Below are 20,497 nucleotides of genomic sequence, written 5' to 3'. Positions count from 1 at the left end.
GAATCGAGCTGAGCAACATCACAGAGTAAGGCAAATATCTGGCTGTCAACATCCACATGATCTGAACAGTTTAGTCAAACATTGACCATAAATACACCACATAAAAAAGAGCAGATTAAACTGTGATCACTGTAACCATAAAAAAGGGAGTAATCATCTATTTACAAGAAGATAAGAACAAAGTGACTGGGTTTCACACTCGTTAACTTCTGAGAAAAATGCAATGTGACAAGCTCAGCCTAACCTCTTACAAAAACATGAGATTTGAATGTAGACTGTACATTTCTATAAGAATAGCCGGTTATTGTCTTTAAAATATGCAGTAAGCGGGATGGTAGCTAACCGAGGAGGCTCTGAGGTGGAAGTATTAAAGCAGGAAATGAAGACATTTTACTCAAGGATGGGTTTCTGCTTGGTGCTTTTTTTTTCTGACTGAGATGTAGAGGCAAGGACTTCTTAGTGTACCATTCTGACTGCAGTTGCAAGGGGTTGGTCAACAAGCGACGAGGACAGGAAACGAGTCAAGGGTAGAAGAGGAAAAAAGATGACACAATAAAGAGAAGTGCGTAATTGAGGAAAACAAAAGCGAGAAGGGAGAGTACGAAATAAAGAGCAGACAAGAAAACGAGAGAATGAATCCGCACAATGTCACCACAGCCCTGCACCCCATCACAGCATTAGAAGTGTTATGCTGAAAAAGCCATGATTTACGAGGCAGCACAGAGGGAGATTGTGCTTGGCTGTTGGGAAGGCTGAATTGGCATGCACGAGAGAGACAGCAGTGAAAGCGTGGCTACATTGCAGCTGCCCGACACTACAGTACACACCCTATGAGCAAAGAGAGGGGGGGTGGAAACAGTGAATGAGGAAGCAGGACAGTGACTGAAGATGGATAAATAAGATGAGTGTATATTGAGATCTTGCAAAAATAGACCACTGAGCGTTAGAAAGGCAGCTTACCTCAGAGGGAACATACAAGAATCTGAACGAGAACATGCAATGCTCGCAAACTGAAAAATCATTATATAAGTACAACCCCTCAATGGTAAATGATCCTCAAACAGTGAACACTCTTGTACTTGGATGTCTTATCTTTTGAACTGCTCTGCCCACTTAAAATCTACCGCAAAGACTCGGAGCTGGATGCAGCGACTGTTGTGGTCTTTGAAGTCGGGGCTACCCTCATCAGTGATGCAATGTGGCAAATGAGACCTTCAGTTACTCGTAGCCATTCCCTGAAGAGCTTGTGCAGCTGTAGTCAAGAGCATCTTCCCCGTCCAGTGTCATCTCGGGAAATGCAAGCGTTTGTGACACCGCATTTCTGTATGTTTTCTTCAGCAGCTATCATCTCAGCACGAGGTCGCCCTCGCTTTCTTCTGCTTCCTGGCCACACTGGCCTACTGAGCCTTAAAGCTGATATCTCATCCATTCCCCTGTCAACATCTCTCTACTCTGTGCTTTAATCCGAGTTACAACAGCTCCCCTGCTGCTCCACTGTTATCTACAACATGATAATATGAAGACAGTTTTCCTCTCTCTCGACTTTGTGCAGAATTAGTCTCTCCCTACTCACAGCTTTCATTTGCACATCTGGGTTAGTTTGCAATATTATGAATCTACTTATCCACTCCCCTCATCTTTAAACTTGAATCATTCATGGAGGCTACTTAAAACTTCAAGCTTAAAAATTCATCCCTTCAAACCCACAATTTCATTTCAATTCTAATTCACCAGCAAATGCTAATGATATGTTTGAAGATTCTCACTTAGGGCGGCAAGTTATATGGACACAATATGAACTGATATTCTGTAATCGAGAGAGTGCAATTGATTTAAATAAGTCTAAAAATTCTTATGGGCAAAATTAAGTGTGTGGGAACTCTGTGAGTAGGAGCTACAAGAAACCAATCCCAGCCAGTTCATCTAATCCCACAGTGATCTAAAGATAAGTTCAGATTGAAAGCAAAGCAAAAATAGGCAAAAAACGAAACAGACAGGCATTTCTTACAGGAGGGAAAACTGAAGTTATGTTTAAGTCAATGTTTCTCGAGCACTTGTGTTCAAAATTATTTACTACAATTCTTTTTTCAGGTGGCAAAGACTATTTAATGTTTGGGGTCGATGTTAGCAGTGTACTAACTAAAACAGAAAGAGTAGGGAACTTTATAGCTAAAACACTTGAATATTGTTTGTGTTTATTCCAAGTTATAGCATTATCACAATACTGAACAATACTATCACACATTCTTCTCCTATTGTGCAGGTCTGTTAGCTCGTATAAAACCAAAACAATGAGTTGGAAAGGCCCAAAAAGCTCCATACACCTCTGGGAAATTCAAAACCCAAGCCACTTCTGCATTATACAGGTAATTTCAGTCAGTGTTAATATCAAAATGATTCATAAGTGCAGCTTTAAAACCCCTAAACATTGATGTTGTATTTTCTTAAGACAATTAATATTTTGACTGAATTTGAAACAGTTAAGTTAAAACTGACAAATAATTATCTTCAGAAAAGAATTAAGAATTTAATACTCAGGATTATGCGACTATGGTTTTATCTAAATTGCTTCACAGTTGCCTTGACTGTCTTTACAGTTTAACTTCAGTGTTGCTAAATACCCACTTCAAATCTCAAAGAACATACAACAGTGTTAATAAAAAAAATAGATTTTTATGAATCATATCTTGTCATGAGGTTATGTAGAGGAAAAAAAAAGAAAACGAAACAAATGTGTGAATCATTTTTAAGTCTGAAAAAAAAATATTTTCCCCACGCCGCTCAGTCATACTTTCCTGAGATAACCAAAATTGCTATAATGAGAACTGGCATGTAGAATCGGAATAGGAATCTGACTGAGAAAATAGGCTTTCATGGCCTTTAAAGTAAGAAAACAAACATAAAAAACATCAATAAGCCTGGGGAGGTTGACACATGCAGAAGGAGATGTTTAGGCAAAAGACAGTCAAGCTTCAATACCTGCAAAAGCACAGGAAGCTTTGCACGAAATGGAATCACGTAATTGTTCCGTCAAAAAAATCCCCTAAACACGTGACTGAACACTTGTTTGTTCACTATGCGTGTGCTGGTAAAATCGAATCAAGTTTTTCAGTTAGCACAGTCCGCCAATCAGTTTGTGATCCACTGATTTAGATTTTTCCAACCATAATGCACCCACATAATGAGTCCACATCGGCTTGGTGTTTCTTGTACCAGCACACATCAATATCATACGTGTGACTCAGACACTGGAGAATGAATATGAAAGCGATCACTGGCCTAACTGGCTTCAAGCACACAGTGTCACAACTGTCACTAGCTCGAGACTTGCACTGTGAAAGAGACTCAGTTGTGTCTTTTTGTCAGGGAAACCATCACCAAAGCAGACTGAATATAATTTTGAAAAACTACATAAAAGGTTACAGGATGCTGTTTCAAATCTGAACTCATACATACCAAGACATGCTGATATCTTTTGAGCATCTTTCAGCTCCTCTCTGTCCTTGTCCCTCAACATCCTACAATAGCAGCTCTGTACTGTGTGTATACTGGGCAGTAGCCAGCACTTCAATGGCCTAGCCCTACAACTGTTAGTGCTATTTAAGCCGCTGTGCCAATAGTGACAATGCAGAGTCAGTGGGCAACTACCGAAAAGAGTGGTTTGCTGACCTACTCTGGATTGTCATGTCTATACTGTGTTTTTTAAAGTGTCTTGCTGTCATTCTTAAACCCAACCTCAGTAAAAAGCCAAACCTTTTTTTCTGAACACTAGGTTTTTGTCCTCCATCCCCCTCATGCTATAGAGTGACCTCTGACCTTGCAGCTGGCTGCTCCCTTCCTGTTTCCTGCTGGCTGTGATAAAGTAGCGCAGCTAGCCAGCCAGCACCGCACTGCGCTAATACACCGCAGCACAGCAAGCAAGGGTCAGCCTAAGAGAATGAGAGCCTGTCTGGACTGGCAGACTCACAAGTAGCTGTAATATTATCATGCAGCTGTATTATCTTTTCTGCTCAAGACTAAAAGGGAAATGCAGATCAAACACAAACTGAGCCAACAACAAAGCTACCAAGTTGTTTACAACATTTACTAGGATGAATTAAGTTAGATCAGGACTAATTACCTTGAGGTGACTTCATGAGCAAAACACAGAGACATGTCAAGGACCACTACTCCCCAGTAATTCCATTTCTATGTTTTTATGTAAAGCAAGGATTTTTTTTAGAAGTCACTGACTTAATTGCAATAAATTTCTCAACATGCTTGTAAATCCCATTTGGGGAAGCAAGCATACTAACAGAACCATGTGCCATATTAACACTGAGTCTATTATGATTATTATTAATAATTATTAACATAATGTATGCATAAACATATGCTAAAATAACTCAGTATGCGAATCTACTGAATCAACTCAACTTTGCTGTAAAAAAGTACAGTATAATTGAAGATTATTTATTCACTCATTAAGCCCATAATTATCTCTGTGTGTGTAAAATTCAACACTTTCAGTGGACCTTTTAATGTTTAATACACAATCCTCAAATTTCTGTCACCGCTTTTTTCTGAAGTAACATATGTAGTGAAGATGCCCTATCTGTGCAACTAATGCAAATCTTAATGTCTTTTCAACAATTATTTTGCTAATATTTGTAAAACACTGACAATGACTCTCTGGTCTCTACTCGGCACAACACATATCTGTCAGCGAAGCACACACACATTCATATAGAACTCATGGTGGCAGGAAGGAGACAGACGGATAGGCACGTTTTCCTATTATTGTGCTTATATTGCTGTAAAGTTGATGCAAGTGGTTCTAAAACTCTTAATGAATTGCAACTTGTTAAAATGATTTCATTAGATTCAAAAATTAATATAATAAAGTAGCTGGCTAGACTTAAATGAGTAGTCAGCTCTTTGGCTGGCAGCTGGTGCTTATGAAAAGCTTTGCTCATGCCTGACTGCAACACAGTAGGACAACACAACTGGTAGTAATACGGCATATAGAATTCACATTATTACAATAAACTGAAAATACCAATATTTCACCACAAAGCAAAACACATTTCCAAGTCCCTCACTCGGGTTAAGACATTATCGTTATTATTATTCAATATCAGGAATTATATTAAAAAATAAACTTAAAATACCCATCATGCACTGTCCATACAATCCTGCTTCGTGATGCTCAAACTCATCCTCCTGGCTCCCAGGATCCTGCCCTTTTCAGCACCTGTCAGATAATATTTTGGCTCATTCATGACAATCCAGGGAAAGCGAGCACCGTCTTCATATGACCAGGGTTAATAATATTTCAGGTACTGAATTTAATAATGTGTCGAATGGTTCCACAAAAATATACACATTAAAAATGAATGTTGCTGATCTACTGGGAAACACAGTGGATTATGTGTTTGAAATTCTGGCTTACCATTTTTGCTCTAGTCATCATTTCATAAATTTAACTCTCCGGAACTGGCTTAACTCCAGATATCCATCAGGAAACAGTCATGACAGCACAAAACACACATCCACATGCTTCTACACTTCAGCAAAACACTAAATAAAGTAATAATAATTTTAAAAAGCTCCTTCAGGAAATTATTTTACTTAAATGTGTATTATATTTTAAGTCATCTCTCTTACAAATAGCTTTATCACACTAATAAATTAGATAAGCTTAAATTCAGATTACTGTAAAGACGAAATAAAAGATTTAAAAAAAAAAAAAAAAAATCAGTTTTAGCCTAATCCTCTCAATACAGTTGAATAACCATATCTGAGTGCATATCAGAGCCCATTTATCTCTGTGAGCATAAACAGCAAGTGCTTGTTGTTCCCTGCGGGGCAGAGAAGATAGTGGGTTACGTCATGCTAATCACCATAATCTAATAGTGTGAGGACTACATGAGTCGGCTGCTCACTGATACCACCGCGGCATAAATAACCATGATGCGCTGCTATTTGTGCATGTGTGTCTGCATGTGCATATGGGTATATCTGCACGTAGAGCCCCAAGCTACATGTGTAGGGAAATGAAGCTGAAACACCCACAGCCTCTGAAGTGTGAAGTGTGTTTTCCATTCCAAGCACCAATAGCCACTTGGCTGTTAGGCTAACCACTAAAAGCTTGCCTTACTTTAATCCAAACTTCCTCACAAGCAACAAGCTAACTGGCAGGACTCCCTGCTACAGCAGCAGACAGACGCAATACAGGAATGTCAGTTCAGTGTAGCAAGTTTCTCATTCAACTATACAGTGACATGAAGCAGTCCATCTGAAACATGCCCAAACTTATCAACATGTATTCAAAATTTGACTGGGTAGCTAAATCATAAAACTATCCCAGCAGCTACTGATAAGACGGGACTAAATGATATTCATGCAAACTTTTGCTCTTTATCAACTCGATCTGGCTTCACTGTAATGCAGTGCTACATTTCCTCATGACTACGTTCAATGCTACAAACACAAAGTTTTCCTACAGTAATTAAGCAGTACAGAAGTGATAAGATGGATTTGCAGATAGTCAAAGTTAAGAGCGGTGCTCTCAGAGACAGACCTTTGTTTCACATGAATGTCAGGTAAATTTACAGAAAATGGGAAGTCATATTTTAGAATGGGGCTCTCTTGCTGAACCAAAACAGGAATAGGTATAAATGACATTTGCTAATACCATAGACTGTACTGCACAGAGACATGCCTTTTATTATCCACAAAGGCTCGACTGCATCAATCATTGACAACGCAGAAGCACTTTACTGTAAACAGTTTCAGAATGAATTTCACGCTGTGATACTTTTTATTCAGGTTTGATAGCATTACTAAGATGTGCTCCATGCAACAAAGCTCTAAAACTAAGAATTATGTCAAAAATACAAAGGTGCAGCCAGCCAGATGTTGTGTTAAGTAGCAGCCAGTGTCATTATACAGAACAGTTCTAAGCACCTGTCCCAACCGACTTAAAGACTAGTGCTCCTGCAAAGCGTGCACATCACCACAATGCTTCAGATACAAAAGCTCTTTGGGTTGTTTAAAATCAAAATAAAAACTGAAGTATAACGCAGAGAAGCTAATGATAATGATGATAAACATTTTGGACAATTTCAGATGTTGATATTTGCTCAAAAAATAAAGGCAAAAACAACACTTCTAATGTTCATCGCATCATTTTTTGTTGTGCCCTCAAATATTCACCAGTATTCATCTGCTGTGGAGCAGCAAATATAGAAACATGGATAAGACAATTGAAAGATGTTGTGGTGTGTAAAAAGAAATAAATCCAAATCATTGTTGAATGAAAGGCTTTACAGTAATTCACATGCAGAGAAGGCTGAATGAGTGGAAGCTTGAGGAAGTTGTTCCTACTGACTATTGTAATAATATGACTGAAGCATGCCTGGAATGCATTTTTCTATTGTGAAAAGGATTACAGGAATACAGCGTCAGTAAAGGAAGGTACAGAAGTTGGAAACAAGTAAAGAAGGGGAGGAAGCAACGAGGTGTGAGGCTGAAGGGTTTGTGTATTGAAATGTTAACTATTAGTATGTGTGTAGGGCTGGAAATGACAAATCGCATAATGACAACTGTGATATCAAATTTTAGAAGAAAAAAAGGAAGAAATGTAAATTGGCTTATTTAACTGTTTAAAGTCAGTTTGGGACACTCTTCACGTCACAATTTTGGTCTACACAGAAACAAAAGAGGGGGTGGAAACAAAGAGAAAGAATAAGAACATGAAAATGTTGACACTGCTCAACCCAAGTGAGGAATGCTTAAAGGGTTTTCAAACAAAGCCAACAGCCAAATGCCTCTCCAGCAACACATTAGGTGACTCGACTAAGGTAAAGTCTCCGTCTCCAAAAAAACCTATTTATGGCATATCATTAGTCCATGGCTCAAGTGGTGGAACGGGTTGTCCACAAATCACAGAGCTGGCCTGTCCACGTGCCGAAGCACCCTTGGGCAAAACAAGGTGTGCGAGTGTGTGTCAATGGGTAAATGAGAAATGCACTGTAAAGTGCTTTGGAACTTCAGGTTAAAAAAGCACTACATAAGTGTGGACCATTTACAATTTACATGCCTATCACTTTCTGCAGTATAGTCTGTCCTTCAGTGCAGTTGCATCACCCTGCAGCCTATAAGCTCTCAACATCCTGTATCCAGCTGGACTGATCAACGGTGGTCAGGATGCAATGGCAGCTCAGCCCAGGAAGATGATCAAACAGACTCACAGAGAGGTCAAAGTAGTATCCGGTTAGATCCTAGGGAGGCAGGGAGGGATTTTCTGAGGACACATTTATCAACTACTTCTACTGTATGGCTCTACTCAGGGACTGTGTAATGTGTAGCATTGAGCATACACGTGTTGTATTTGACTGTAGCTAAATTAATACAGTGGCTCTGACAAAACAGCAGTGTTACCCAACAAGAAGCTTCAATCAGCCAAACCTAATAAACAACTAGTTTCATCAAGATCTCACAGCTTCCGTTAAAGCGGAAGTTAAAAAAATGTACTGCTCTGACATGCCTCATGTGTTTATAATGTCTAACAATTTTTACTGGATAATCCGATTATTGTTAGGATTTATTTTTTAAGGCACTGCTAGCTGAACACTGAAATTGATATCACATATGAGTATTACAATTACTGATATTAATAACCATTGGTTGTGTAATTAATGTATGAGTTGTGTTGACCTGAACAGAGAGAGAGCATTAACCCCAGGCTCTGAAGGGTTAAATACATGATGGACACAGACAGCTCAGGCTGGAAAGTTACAGCTTCTGCTACACATGCACACACACTAACAAAGATAGCGTTTTGGCCTTGATACACAGCACATTCTTATTTTCTCATAATGTAAAAATTAATTTTACTTAAACTGCTAACTCAAGGTTGTCTGAGGGAGAAAACCATCATAATCCTCCCTATGGAACACCTGCATCCTCCTATGAGATACCACCAGCAACTGCATCACATCTCAGCTAACAATGGAATAATACTAACTGGTAGAAAGCGGGAAAAAGTTTGCAGGAGGTTCTTTTCACAGGTTGCCGCTCCTGGAGATTGGATGAATCGTGTGCAAAGAGATATGGACATATCTGTGCACCAACTAATGGGAGAACTAAGTCTAAACCACGGTTATAATGTGACTAGGCAATCACATTTCAATATTTGAATTATATGTTTGTGTTCTATAACCAATCACATTTCACCATACTGAACAAAATGTTCTGTTCATAGCAGACTGGATCCTTTTCTGGGAGGCTGTTCCAAATAGAAAAGGTCCTTGTACAAGATTCTTTTGAGACACTGATATTTAGAAAATAAACAGCTTAATTGGAGAAAAGTAGTTTGTCTTCTATCTCAAAAAATGAACACGCTCAACATTAGGATTGTAACATCCTGCTCTTCTAGTTTCTCTTAAGAACAGACAGAAAAGAAAATATTTTTACACTTGGGTAGAGAGAACAAAAAAATTGATTAAAGCTAACTCAATTCTGTGTGGGTCTTCGTCTACACTTCAGGCCAGAAAATGTCTCGGCTTCGCTGTGTAAAACCAGAAGAGGAAGTAAGTGGAGCGAACAAGGAGGAAATGCTGACTGTGTTATGCTGATTCTGACTGAATATAGGCTCTCAGTGTTAATAATTAAGTCTTTCTCACAGTAGACTCACTTTCATCCAGATGCTCATCTAGTGCGCACAACAATGAACTCCTTCTTTTTCTCTCCTTCAGTATGTAAAAACATTGTAAATATATAGCATCTTCAACCTACACAACTCAGCTGCTACTAAAGTTAAGATCAAGCTCAGCTGAGTGTTACTCAACAAAAACCCTGACTTATACTGCACTACCTCAACTCTACTTCATCTCTTAAGCTAAACAATCTGTGTGGCTCATAAGGGAATGGGGGGGCTAGATAAATAGGGTCTCAATCTCTGGGGGAGACACTATGGAGAAGTCTGCACGACATCACAACAGAGCATATCCACCCACTCTGTATTTACGGCTCCCTTAACATGCTTGTATCCTTCGCTCACATTTGCGGAGTTCCAATCACTGACATTTAACTCAGTAACTAGCAAGTACTGATGCCGATTGAAATCACAGCGGTGGAAATAAGTGTCAGTACTCTCATATTTCAATTGATTGAAGAACACAGTGAAATCAGTGTTTTATCTTTCTCCCTGCATTCAGGCAGTGAGATTAGCTTCATCCTCACAGCTCAACTTTTCCATCTAAGCCATGTGCGTGCTAAGTTCAGCTGCAGCCTGGCTACATACTAGTCTCTCTCTAGCACCTCAATGTCATTGGTTAATTCTATAGCATTCTTAAGTGGGCTGATACCCATTGGTTAGTGTCACTGCCACTGCCTTCTCCATTCAGACAATAGCAGTCTTTGTGTGTAATGCCTGGCTACTGTGTGTGTGTGTGTGCGTTTAAGTGTGTGCATTTCCTCTGCTTCAAGCAGGAATTTCTTTCTGCACAGCCTCTTGGTGCAATGGAGTGATGATGAAAGTGAATTTCACAGAGAAATTGTTACAATGCCTAAAAACAACTTCACTGGCTGATGATGAATACAGGAGAAGTTGAAATAGAAGCTTCCTCTTCTCTCTAGCTGCCTCAGTGCTTTTTTTTTTTTGCCTGCAAGATTACGGTCATTGTAGCTGAGACAGAACAATCTCAATGAGGAACCGAGCAACAAGATGAGGATGTATCTGTCAGGACTGGCTAGATAAAACTACTACCTAATTTTGTCGAAACAAGAAACAGTATTTAAAAAAAAGATACAAATGTTATGTCAACACATGAAGAAACTGTCCAAATATTTCTGATTCAAGGCAGTTTAGAAGAAACAAAAAAAGTATCAACACTTCAAATTGTTTTAGTGGCCTTAAAAATAAAAATCTTTAAAACTCTACTTCATTGCAATAACTAAAATATTGCAATAGCTAAAACTAGAAAAGGTAATAACATTCATGTTCTTTGTACAATAATTGCTTCAGGGTCACTTTTTCCTCACTGTCAGTCAGGTCTAACAAAAACCACAGACCATCTTTGAAGACTTTTAAATAAATCTCCAAAACTGTTTCTCTCCTCACTTAAGACGGTAGGCTACTCAGATTTTTCTAGCAATTATCTCCAAGTCATGACATGAGTTCGTAACAGTTAATTTGCTGAAGAATGACTGCTTGAGAGTTTAGCTCGTTCATCTCCCTGGACTTACTTGACTAATTCTTATCTTAACTGCTTAACCAGTTAATTCCACAGTGACTACTTTCTCTGTCTTGACTGGTCACAAAACAACGCAACAAGTTTTTGGTAACTATGACACATTCAGACTATTATTCTGAAACATTGTTATTTACCAAAGCACAAATCGCACTCACGCCTAAAATTGTGGTGATTAAATTTTGTATTTTAAACAATATAAACTTTTAAGTGCTTTTACTATGCTCCTTATGTATCACAGGACAAAGATGTGGGTAGAGTAGGCTAGAGTAGGTGGTGGCTAAAAACTGACAATATTAGGAAGCTATGAAGGGCTGAGTTAAAATTTCTTGATCATGAAATTAGAAAACTAGAAAACATTTTGCAATTATTCGCTCATTTGTCTTGTGCTATTATCTAAGTGTTATGTTTTCGGCCTTCCCTAAAAGCCCAATAAGCACTTGATGGTACACCCAGTTAAAGGGATTGTGAGCTGGGGTTATACCGTTGTGACACCGGTTAGCATTACGCTACTGATGATGTGTCGTTAAAATAGTAATCCAGCTCCAAAAGAGAGAAACCACAGATTCAGATGGGTTTTTTTGTATTTGCTAAGCTGAGGAGCTAATGTTGTGAAATTTCCATCCGTGAGATGATTACTGAACACCCTGAAGTCAGAATATTGACTAGATATGATGATATCGTAGCACCACAGATCTTCAGTTGGTCTTAAATAGCCAGCTTGTGACAGTGCAGAGCAACTGAAACGCTTGCAGGTGACTCAGTTTAACATTTTTTCAGCTATATTATACCTAAATATCAAAGAGGTCCACAAGTATTTTTACTGTACAATAAACTTTTGCTTTTTTGTGATCTTATAGTGCTGCATTGTTAAAGTCTGACAATACAGACTATATCTACAACAATGATGAAAAGTAAAATAACTCAAAACTACACAAAAGTGTGCAAACTGCTTTTGATTAGGTTTTCTAACTCTGCTTGAAATATATGTTTAAAAAACTACATTTGGCACATGAATTTCAGGTTCTTATTTTGCTGGCTACTTCTCCCCTCAGGCTATGGTTTATGTCCACTAGCTCCACATCCACTCAGTGTCTTGGTCTGACAGGCAAATCCAAAAGCTCCTGAAGACAGCAGTCAAACACAAAAAGCTGCCTGGACAACACAAAGAGTTTTAAAAAATCTTTTGCAATTCATCTTGTTCACTGCCAGCAAAAGCAATAAATCCAGAGGCAGTTGTAGAGAAAGCCCTTCTGGTTCACATCATGTATGAAACTCTCTCTAGGAAAACCCAACGGAGGCTATCTTCCTATTTCATTTCATACTGTATATGATGACTGTTCTAACAACGTCTAACAGCGTTTTCTCAAAGCATCCAGCAAATCAAAAGGGATGTGGAAGGATGCAAAACAAGAAGGTAAGAGCAGCTCCATCCAACATCTCATCTGCACCTCAGAGAGGCTATCAATTTACACTAGTATTACTTTGAGTTGATGAAAAACTCTGGTAAGCCTTTAAACCTTCTGCTCCATCTTTTGTCTTCAAAGGCTCTTCTTTCTCATTTGATATTTTTAAACAGGGAAAACAAGAACAGTGTCTTATCAATTACCCAAGTTCCTCCTAACATAAAAGCAGGTCAACTGTGGCATTTTCAGTACACTGACCACTTTTGTGTGTTTTCAGATGGCCAGAGAAAGATTACTCAAAGCGAAAGACAAAAAAAGATAGCGAATGAGGCACTGTGTGATTTTCAAACAGTAAGTCAGCTAGATGAGGAGAACATGTTCAAGGAGATGGTGGAGATAAGGAGGCACAGAAACAAAGTGGCAGGCAGGCAGCTGTAGATTAAGCGCCATCCTGACCACAGACGCTCACATGCTCAAACCACAACACATCTCTCCTCTTGTTTTGATACATCTTGAGCTACAACTACTCTGGGGGCTGGGGATGGGTGCAATTGTTCACTCTGCGCCTGTAGAGTCATAATTATTCAGAATGAACTCCTGCATTACAAAAAATTCACACCTCAACCATACCCGTTTCAGATGGGCTCATTAAAGGAAATCAACACAGAGGCCCAGCAAAGGAGTTTAAAAAGAGAACAGAGAACCCAAATTAAGTTATTTTTACACCATTCACCTCTAGAACCATTTCCAGGTTAATATTAGGACAGGTACTTTTATTCACTTTACTCACCTTGGTTGTGAATTCTCCTCATACATGCGTTCCTTGCCCTCCTTGAACAAGCTGATGGTCTGCTTGGTCTTCTTAGTTAGATTCTCCATGAAGACCCGGAAGTACTCGTTGTCCCCCAGAGTCTCCATTTTGCCCTCGTAGCGGGACAAAATGGTGCGCAGGTACTGGTAGGTGTCTGGGAGCAGGTCCAGGATGTAAGGGGGGCTGTTCTTCAGAGCCAATTTGGGGTTTTGGCAAAGGCGCACCACCTGCAGAAAGGGGAGGATGTGAGGGGGAGGAGAAGATACAGTTAGAGACAAGAAACGGGTGCGAGAGGATAGACGAGAGAAAAGCAAGCTAAAAAGACGTGTTCGAAAGTAAGCGGTGAAAGGTGGCTGTCGCAGAAACAACCACAGAATTATCTCATATGTCACTATGCATTTTTATTCTGTAGTTCTGTAAGCCTTTATTTATATAATTAAAGACAGAATTTTGCAAAATATTAACTGCTTTCTGTATTAAACCACTTCTCTTTATGGCAAAAATATTGTCAGTGGGCTCTGACAGGAGACATGCAGAGTGGAAAATGCTAACAAAGTTACAGAGGAAAAAAAAAAGCCCATAAAAGCTCTGCCAAGTTCAGAGCTTTCGAAGGTTGGCAGATCTACACCTTATGTAACTGAATACATACAGTGAGTATGTTGGATTTAATTCCTTATGGCAACGTGAGTTTATCGTTTATACCACAGTCACACTACATCCTTGTGAAAAAGATGAAGGATAAAGGCACACCTGCATTCATCTATGCAGAGTTTCTGCTCTCACTGAAGATGATCACCTTCATTTTTTATTCATTTACTCTACAGACAATGCTTTACAGACAGGAATGCTTGCACCTTATTATACGATGGCCATCTCTATAATCGCACAATTAGTCAGCACAGCCTGATTCTCCACTTTTTCAGTGTGTTTACAGAAGTTGTTGATGTGTTTACACTTTCCTGTTTCAATCTGCACATTCTTTGCCACTTCTGCCTTAAAAACAAATTCTCTTTGCGCAACATTTGAATATGACTGCCTTGCAAATTTGAACAGCTGAAGCACCGACTGTACTGAAAATGTTGATGAAAGCTTCAGCTAAACTTCTTCAAGAACACAAATGCAACACACAGTCACTCAGGCTCAATAACAATCATCACTACGGGGTTTTATAAAACATAACTTCCAACTTCGTCTACTGTAAGAATTCAACTTTATGCTTGAGTGAAACAAGCACACTAGACTGTATGAATTCATGTTTCATCCTCAGTAATGTTCAACCATTCCTCACTCATCTCACTGTTCTGCTGCACTGTCTGAGTCACTTCGTTGACCATTACAAAAGACACTGGCGGACAGCCTAGAACACTCTGTCATTAAGCTCTGTATGGACACGGTTGCTGTCATTTACCACTGGACACATTCAAGTCAAACTCACTTGTGTAAGTTGGAGAGACACAAAACTCCACTTCTATTCAACATTTCATGGTGTCATGTCCTGATTTGAACCTGAGCTGATATAGAGCTTGGCTGTCAGCTTCAGTGGCGACCAAACAATTACATGTCGACAACAGGACATGGCCCATTCTTTATAGAGCGGGCCAAATTATTGTCTTCTAATCACATGTAAAAGTAAGAAAGAAATGGGGCAGGAACAGCAATACAAGAATGTCGTTTAGAATTCCCTTACTTCTTCTATTTGTAAGATATTAGGTGTCATTATGGGAAAATTAAACTTCAAAAGACTCAGAAGGACATGGTTTTTCAGTTATCTTCAAGGGTAAAACAACTTACTTTTTAATGTGTGACTAAACACGACACAAACATATGAATGTACACTACAGTGACCTTTAGGCTTAATTGTGAACATACCAACAATTTTGTGCAGCTCGATGCCTCAACGATTTAAAAAGTAAGACTAAGTGTGAAATTATTTGTGCACTGTAAACTTCTTTTTAACAACCCATGGATCAACATCTACACAGATCTGCAACGATTAGCTGCTTAATAAAGTCGTTGATTAGGTGACTGACAGCTATTTCCATAACCAATTAACTGTTGCTTTTTGGCTTGTGATAGTAAATTCAATATTCTTGAATTTTGGCTGCATGGTCAAACAAAATATCCAATTTGATCACCATTCATCTTAACCATTAGGAAATTGCGATGACATTTAATAACCCAACTGATTAACCGGTTAAATGAGGAAGTAAACAGCAAATTAATCTGTAATAAAAATATTCATTAATTCAGACCCTACATGTAATTATTACTGTCATTTTGAGTTTTCTTGTCCGATTCAAATCTATGGCGCATGCCACGAAGAGACAGCTCATAAATCTAGACACTCAATAAGCCATGCTTCATGTAGTCAGAGATTTAACGTGGTGGGAATATTTGCTCTCAGTTTCTATGGAGCTCAGACCAGTCAGCTCATCATCACTGTATCAAATGCCTCTCAAAAAGAATCAGGTCACACTTGACCAGTAGGATATTTTAAGCATTACGCAGTACTAATTTCAAAACTTGTGAAAACTTTGTCGCTTGTGGGCCTTCACTACTTTCTGGACATTTAAAGGTCAGCTTTATACTGATACGAAGTGTAAACAGACCATAGGCTAAATATTTCTATGTAACAGCATCATGTCTAGATTAATAACATTTTATCTTTCTGCTAATTCTAATGATCACATATATAGAGTGGCGTTCAATTGATAACAAGGATCACCAGTGTGCATGACAGATTAGCACCAGGAAATGCAACTAGGCCAGTCTTTAAACAGCCTTGTCATAAATATATATATATATTTATATATATATATATATATATATATATATATATATATAAAAAAACAAAAACATCTTGATGGCTTTACCAAGTGAAATAACTTCAGTTACCAAACTGAGATGCAACTGAAATAAATAGAAGAAATTCAACAACTTGTACTGAATTGTATAATGGTTTTTGTACACTCTGCATATTGGAAAATTTGAGCAACTGAACTGAATATGCCTCGAGTATCATTACCAACCATCTGTCCTAATTCCTTTACCCCTTCTCTAGGCCTCCAAATGCAGGAGATCTACACTGGCTATGTCTAAGACCAGATAAGACCACTGCCAAGGTTACACCACCAACATTATCATCTGCCACGCAAACATGTGTACCCATAACTCAGTCCAACACACGTTCATGCATGCACATGTACAAAGCCACAAGAAGTGAGCGCACTCGCACATCAACATAAGTTAAGGCTTCGGTCTTGAAGTAAAAGGCTGACTGCCTCCAAGCTAAACTGCATTCCACTCTTCTTTCTCTGTCTTCTATCTGTCTGAGTCTCTCTTGGCTGATCCTACACCTGGCACAGACATGGTGGATTTTCTGCATCAAGTGCAAGTCATTCAAAGGTTAACCAGCTGGAAGAAAACCCGGCTCTGGTTGAATGTTTATTTATTTATTTTTTTTAGCTGTAAACAGGCACTTTCTTAGAAACCTCTCCTGGAAAACACATTTTGCCTTCTGTCTAGCAAATAGAAACAGTCCTTGTTCCTTTCTCCAAAAGTTTTCAATTTAACAGTACAGAAAATGACTTTAGTAAGTATTGTTGAAGTTGAAATTGTTACTGCTGCCTTACTTCATGTTTAGACACAAAATAGCCACATGACAAATTAATAAGATCAATAAGTCACACTTCAGCTTACCAGACTTTGTAACTCTCCTACAACACAGACTTATGACACCTTTCATTATTTTGACTGCTAGAAGCATTGGAGACAAACTAAAGATTTATACTTTCTATTATACATCATCATACTGGCACACATACAGTACTTTATGAAACAGCACAAAGTTTATCTCAGAAATCTATATTTGAGTAGCATTAGGCCCTGAAATTCCCCAGCACTTCTCTGTCAAAATGTCTGGTTAAGTGAGAAACCTAATCACTGACAATATTTCCTTATATGGCTGGTGGCAACACTTTTCTAAGTACGACGACAGATTTAGATCAATGAATATCTAACTAGCCTAAGTCAAGTAATAATGCAAGTGCAGAGACAGAAATGCAACATCTACTTATTAAACTTTTTACTTTAAACTTTAATTTGGAAGTTCAGAATTGATTGAGGAAGCTAACCTAAGATAAGATACAAAGTGCTGCACACTGCTGAATACAAGCTACATACAAAACAGGTACAAACATGTGTATAATACACAAATACGTGACTGTATTTCTAAGAGACAAAACTTCCTAAGTGGTGGTCAGTAAAGTGGTAAACCATATTGAAAAACTGAAACATGAAAATATATTAAAAAAAAAAAAAAAAAAACAGATGTCAAATGAGGAAATGTCCACCTAATTTATTAACACTGTCCTTGTTGCACATCTGGACTTTATCTTCCATTGTTTCAGTTCATTTAATATGCTTTCGACTACACACACGTACTCAGAGCATTACAAATGGAACGTTAAACTCAACAGCTTGAACAGAAACATTTGATTATTAACACTTTATTTGCTGATCTGATAAAAACTGGTAATATAGGCAACCGTGACGATTGAACATGGAAAAGTTACTCAGTTTTGACAAAATTTAACTTAAGTCCTGTGTGGGAGGTGTTTTCGAAAAGAAACTACATTATAATTCTGCTGGTGTTGGTCTACGGTATGCTGGGCTGTGGTTTAACTTCCGATAGCGCTGAGCAATATTTCTTGTGCTATTTTAAACCATCTGGAGGAGTAAAAATACTTTTGGTGTTGTAGCCATTTCAAAAAGGTACAACACTCATTTTTTCTTTTGTCTTCCGGATGCTACCCCTCAACCACTTAAATGGGTCAGAAGTACATGGTAAATTATTCCCATACTGCAAAGTGCAAAAGTTAAACTAACTATGCAGGTGGTTTAAATAGTGTCAGGTCAGCTGTCCAGTCTTGTCAGGACTGTAGTTCAAGACAGATTACATTTCGCGAGGACTGTTAAACATTCACTGAGAATGAAAAAATAAGAAAGACTTCTGTTTCAGTGTCACTACTGTTGTCTTATTTGTGTGAAATACATAAACTCCTAAAATGTTACCTACACCACAGACTGCGATGGAGCAAAATTAACAGTAATGTGACTGTAGTAGTTTAGTAAATGTCTCTTATCATCACAGCTCAATACTAAGGCCTCAAATAGAAAGAGGAGAGTCAAAAAAAACTTCTGTGAATCTCACAGGAAACTGGGGGTCAAACAGTTACAGCCTTTTTTCCGAGAAGTAAAGCTGTGAAATGAGTCGCCCCTGTTAAAGAGCATAATTGGCCCAGTTTAATAGGCATTTCTTTTTTTTCAGTGATTTGATAGTTTCCAAGAGCTGACAGACAGCTGACTGTGTAGACTTCTCAGTAGCAATATACAGGAGAGACTGTTACACTGTTAGCAGCAGTTGTACTTTCAGTGCACTGCCATAAATCCATTGAATTCAGTTCTTGTAAAGCATGCCTTCAAGTACAATAAGCTTCTTAGTTAATGTAAAAGTTAGTGATACACATAGCCAAACAAGCTAATGCTGTGCACCACGGTATGGTAACTAACCTAGTTAGCCGAGAGTGTTAACAGCACTAGCAAACAGGTTAAGGACTCTATGAGCTAACCTTAATGGTAAAGTTCTTTAAAAGTCTCGGTCTGGACACATAAGATACAAAACAATAGAGTTTGGGTTAGCAAATTAGCTAAAGTTAGCGAACCATGTCTTCTCCCAGCTGACTAGCTAACTCAACGTTAGCATCAATAGACCAGCAGCAGAAGATTAGCTAGCTTATCGCTAGTTAGCTGCGGTTAGCTAGCTGTCGCCCAGGGCGTCCAACGCGTAACTTCACCACTTGTTAACGTTGATCAGCACAAACCTTGTCCATCAGTTTCCAGCATTTCTCCACCGTCTTTTTGTCCACGGCCCCGGGCTGGTGATGGGAGTGGAGGTGGTGATGGTGTGGCTGGAAGGCATCCTTCATCATTCCGATGAGCCCTCCGCCTTTCTTCAGGTTCCCTGCCATGTTCGGGCTCGGCTAGGGGCGGCCAGAGCGGCAGACAGGCGAGGCAGGGCAGGGGTCAGGGGGACCGAACCGCCGCCTGGAGTTAACAGGACCGGGCGGTGGTGATCCGGTACCCCCCTGCGAGGACAGCGCCCGAGTGGCGGATCCGAGCCAGGGTCCGACGGGGGGTAGACGGAGGGAGGGAGGACTATTGGATAAAGGCTCCCATCAGTAAAGCTAACGTCAGTTTGCCAGACAAATGTCCCTATTGTGGACAAAACGATCCCGACTCACACCCTGCGCAGGTCGCTGTGCTGCAGCTAGCTGCGCTGCTCCGTCTCTCTGCAGGGACCCACGCAGGCTAATTAGCGGAGTAGCAGACCTGTCTCTGCTCGCCCTCAGCTGGAGGACAAAGGCACCGTTTCTTTGGCCAGACGCCTTGTGGACTCGAGTGTCCTCCTCTTGACAACCCCGACGTCGTTCCTCTTTTTTTTTATCAGCAGCAGCAGCGGCGGCTCTTTTCGGCTGTGCTGTCTTGACGGGAAGTTCAGCGGCTGCGACAGTGTCAGCGCTCCTCTGCGGGCTAACGACACCGAGCTACTCACCGAGGACACGAAGTCGCACCGAGACGTGCGGAAGCTTCACGCACACGGGAACGGGGTGAACGGGGATGAATAAATAATTGTGGGAATTAAACATTGCCCAGCATTTGTCTGTTTCCCCCCGTGACGTGTATGTGCGGCCCTTTCCTGTCCTGTACGTCCCCTTCCGTTCACCCCCCTCACAAACCCGAACTCCACGCCTTCTCGGTGCGCGTTCACGAGGCATGAATGTGCGCGCCTCGGCCTTTTGCAGCATTCATAAAACGCTGAAGAGATGCTGAATGCAGCCCTGGATTCTCGCGCCGCGGACCCTGGTCGCCCCTGACGACAAAGGACGCTTTGACATGTCCCACTAAACACAAGGGGCCAATGACACGGCCTGTGTGCGTGAGCTGCGCACACTACAGTGCAGTTGTGATTGGCTGCTAGTAAA

The 20,497-nt window shown here is 39.7% G+C and overlaps 1 protein-coding gene across 1 annotated transcript in view; it reads right to left on the bottom strand.

The window, feature by feature from the left end:
- The window catches only part of cbl (Cbl proto-oncogene, E3 ubiquitin protein ligase), a 37,947-nt gene extending 17,695 nt beyond the window's left edge, over positions 1-20,252 (bottom strand). Inside the window, exons 1-2 of the mRNA XM_055012224.1 lie at positions 19,337-20,252; positions 13,434-13,681 (exon numbers count right to left, since the gene is read on the bottom strand). Of these exons, the coding sequence (XP_054868199.1) occupies positions 13,434-13,681; positions 19,337-19,483 (395 nt within the window). The 5' untranslated portion in view covers positions 19,484-20,252. The remainder of the gene's footprint in view (positions 1-13,433; positions 13,682-19,336) is intronic.
- Between the last annotated feature and the right edge of the window lie 245 nt (positions 20,253-20,497).

This window comes from Amphiprion ocellaris, chromosome 7, assembly GCF_022539595.1.
Source record: "Amphiprion ocellaris isolate individual 3 ecotype Okinawa chromosome 7, ASM2253959v1, whole genome shotgun sequence".
Classification (NCBI taxonomy): Eukaryota; Metazoa; Chordata; class Actinopteri; family Pomacentridae; genus Amphiprion; species Amphiprion ocellaris.
This window is presented reverse-complemented; position numbering and strand designations above follow the sequence as displayed.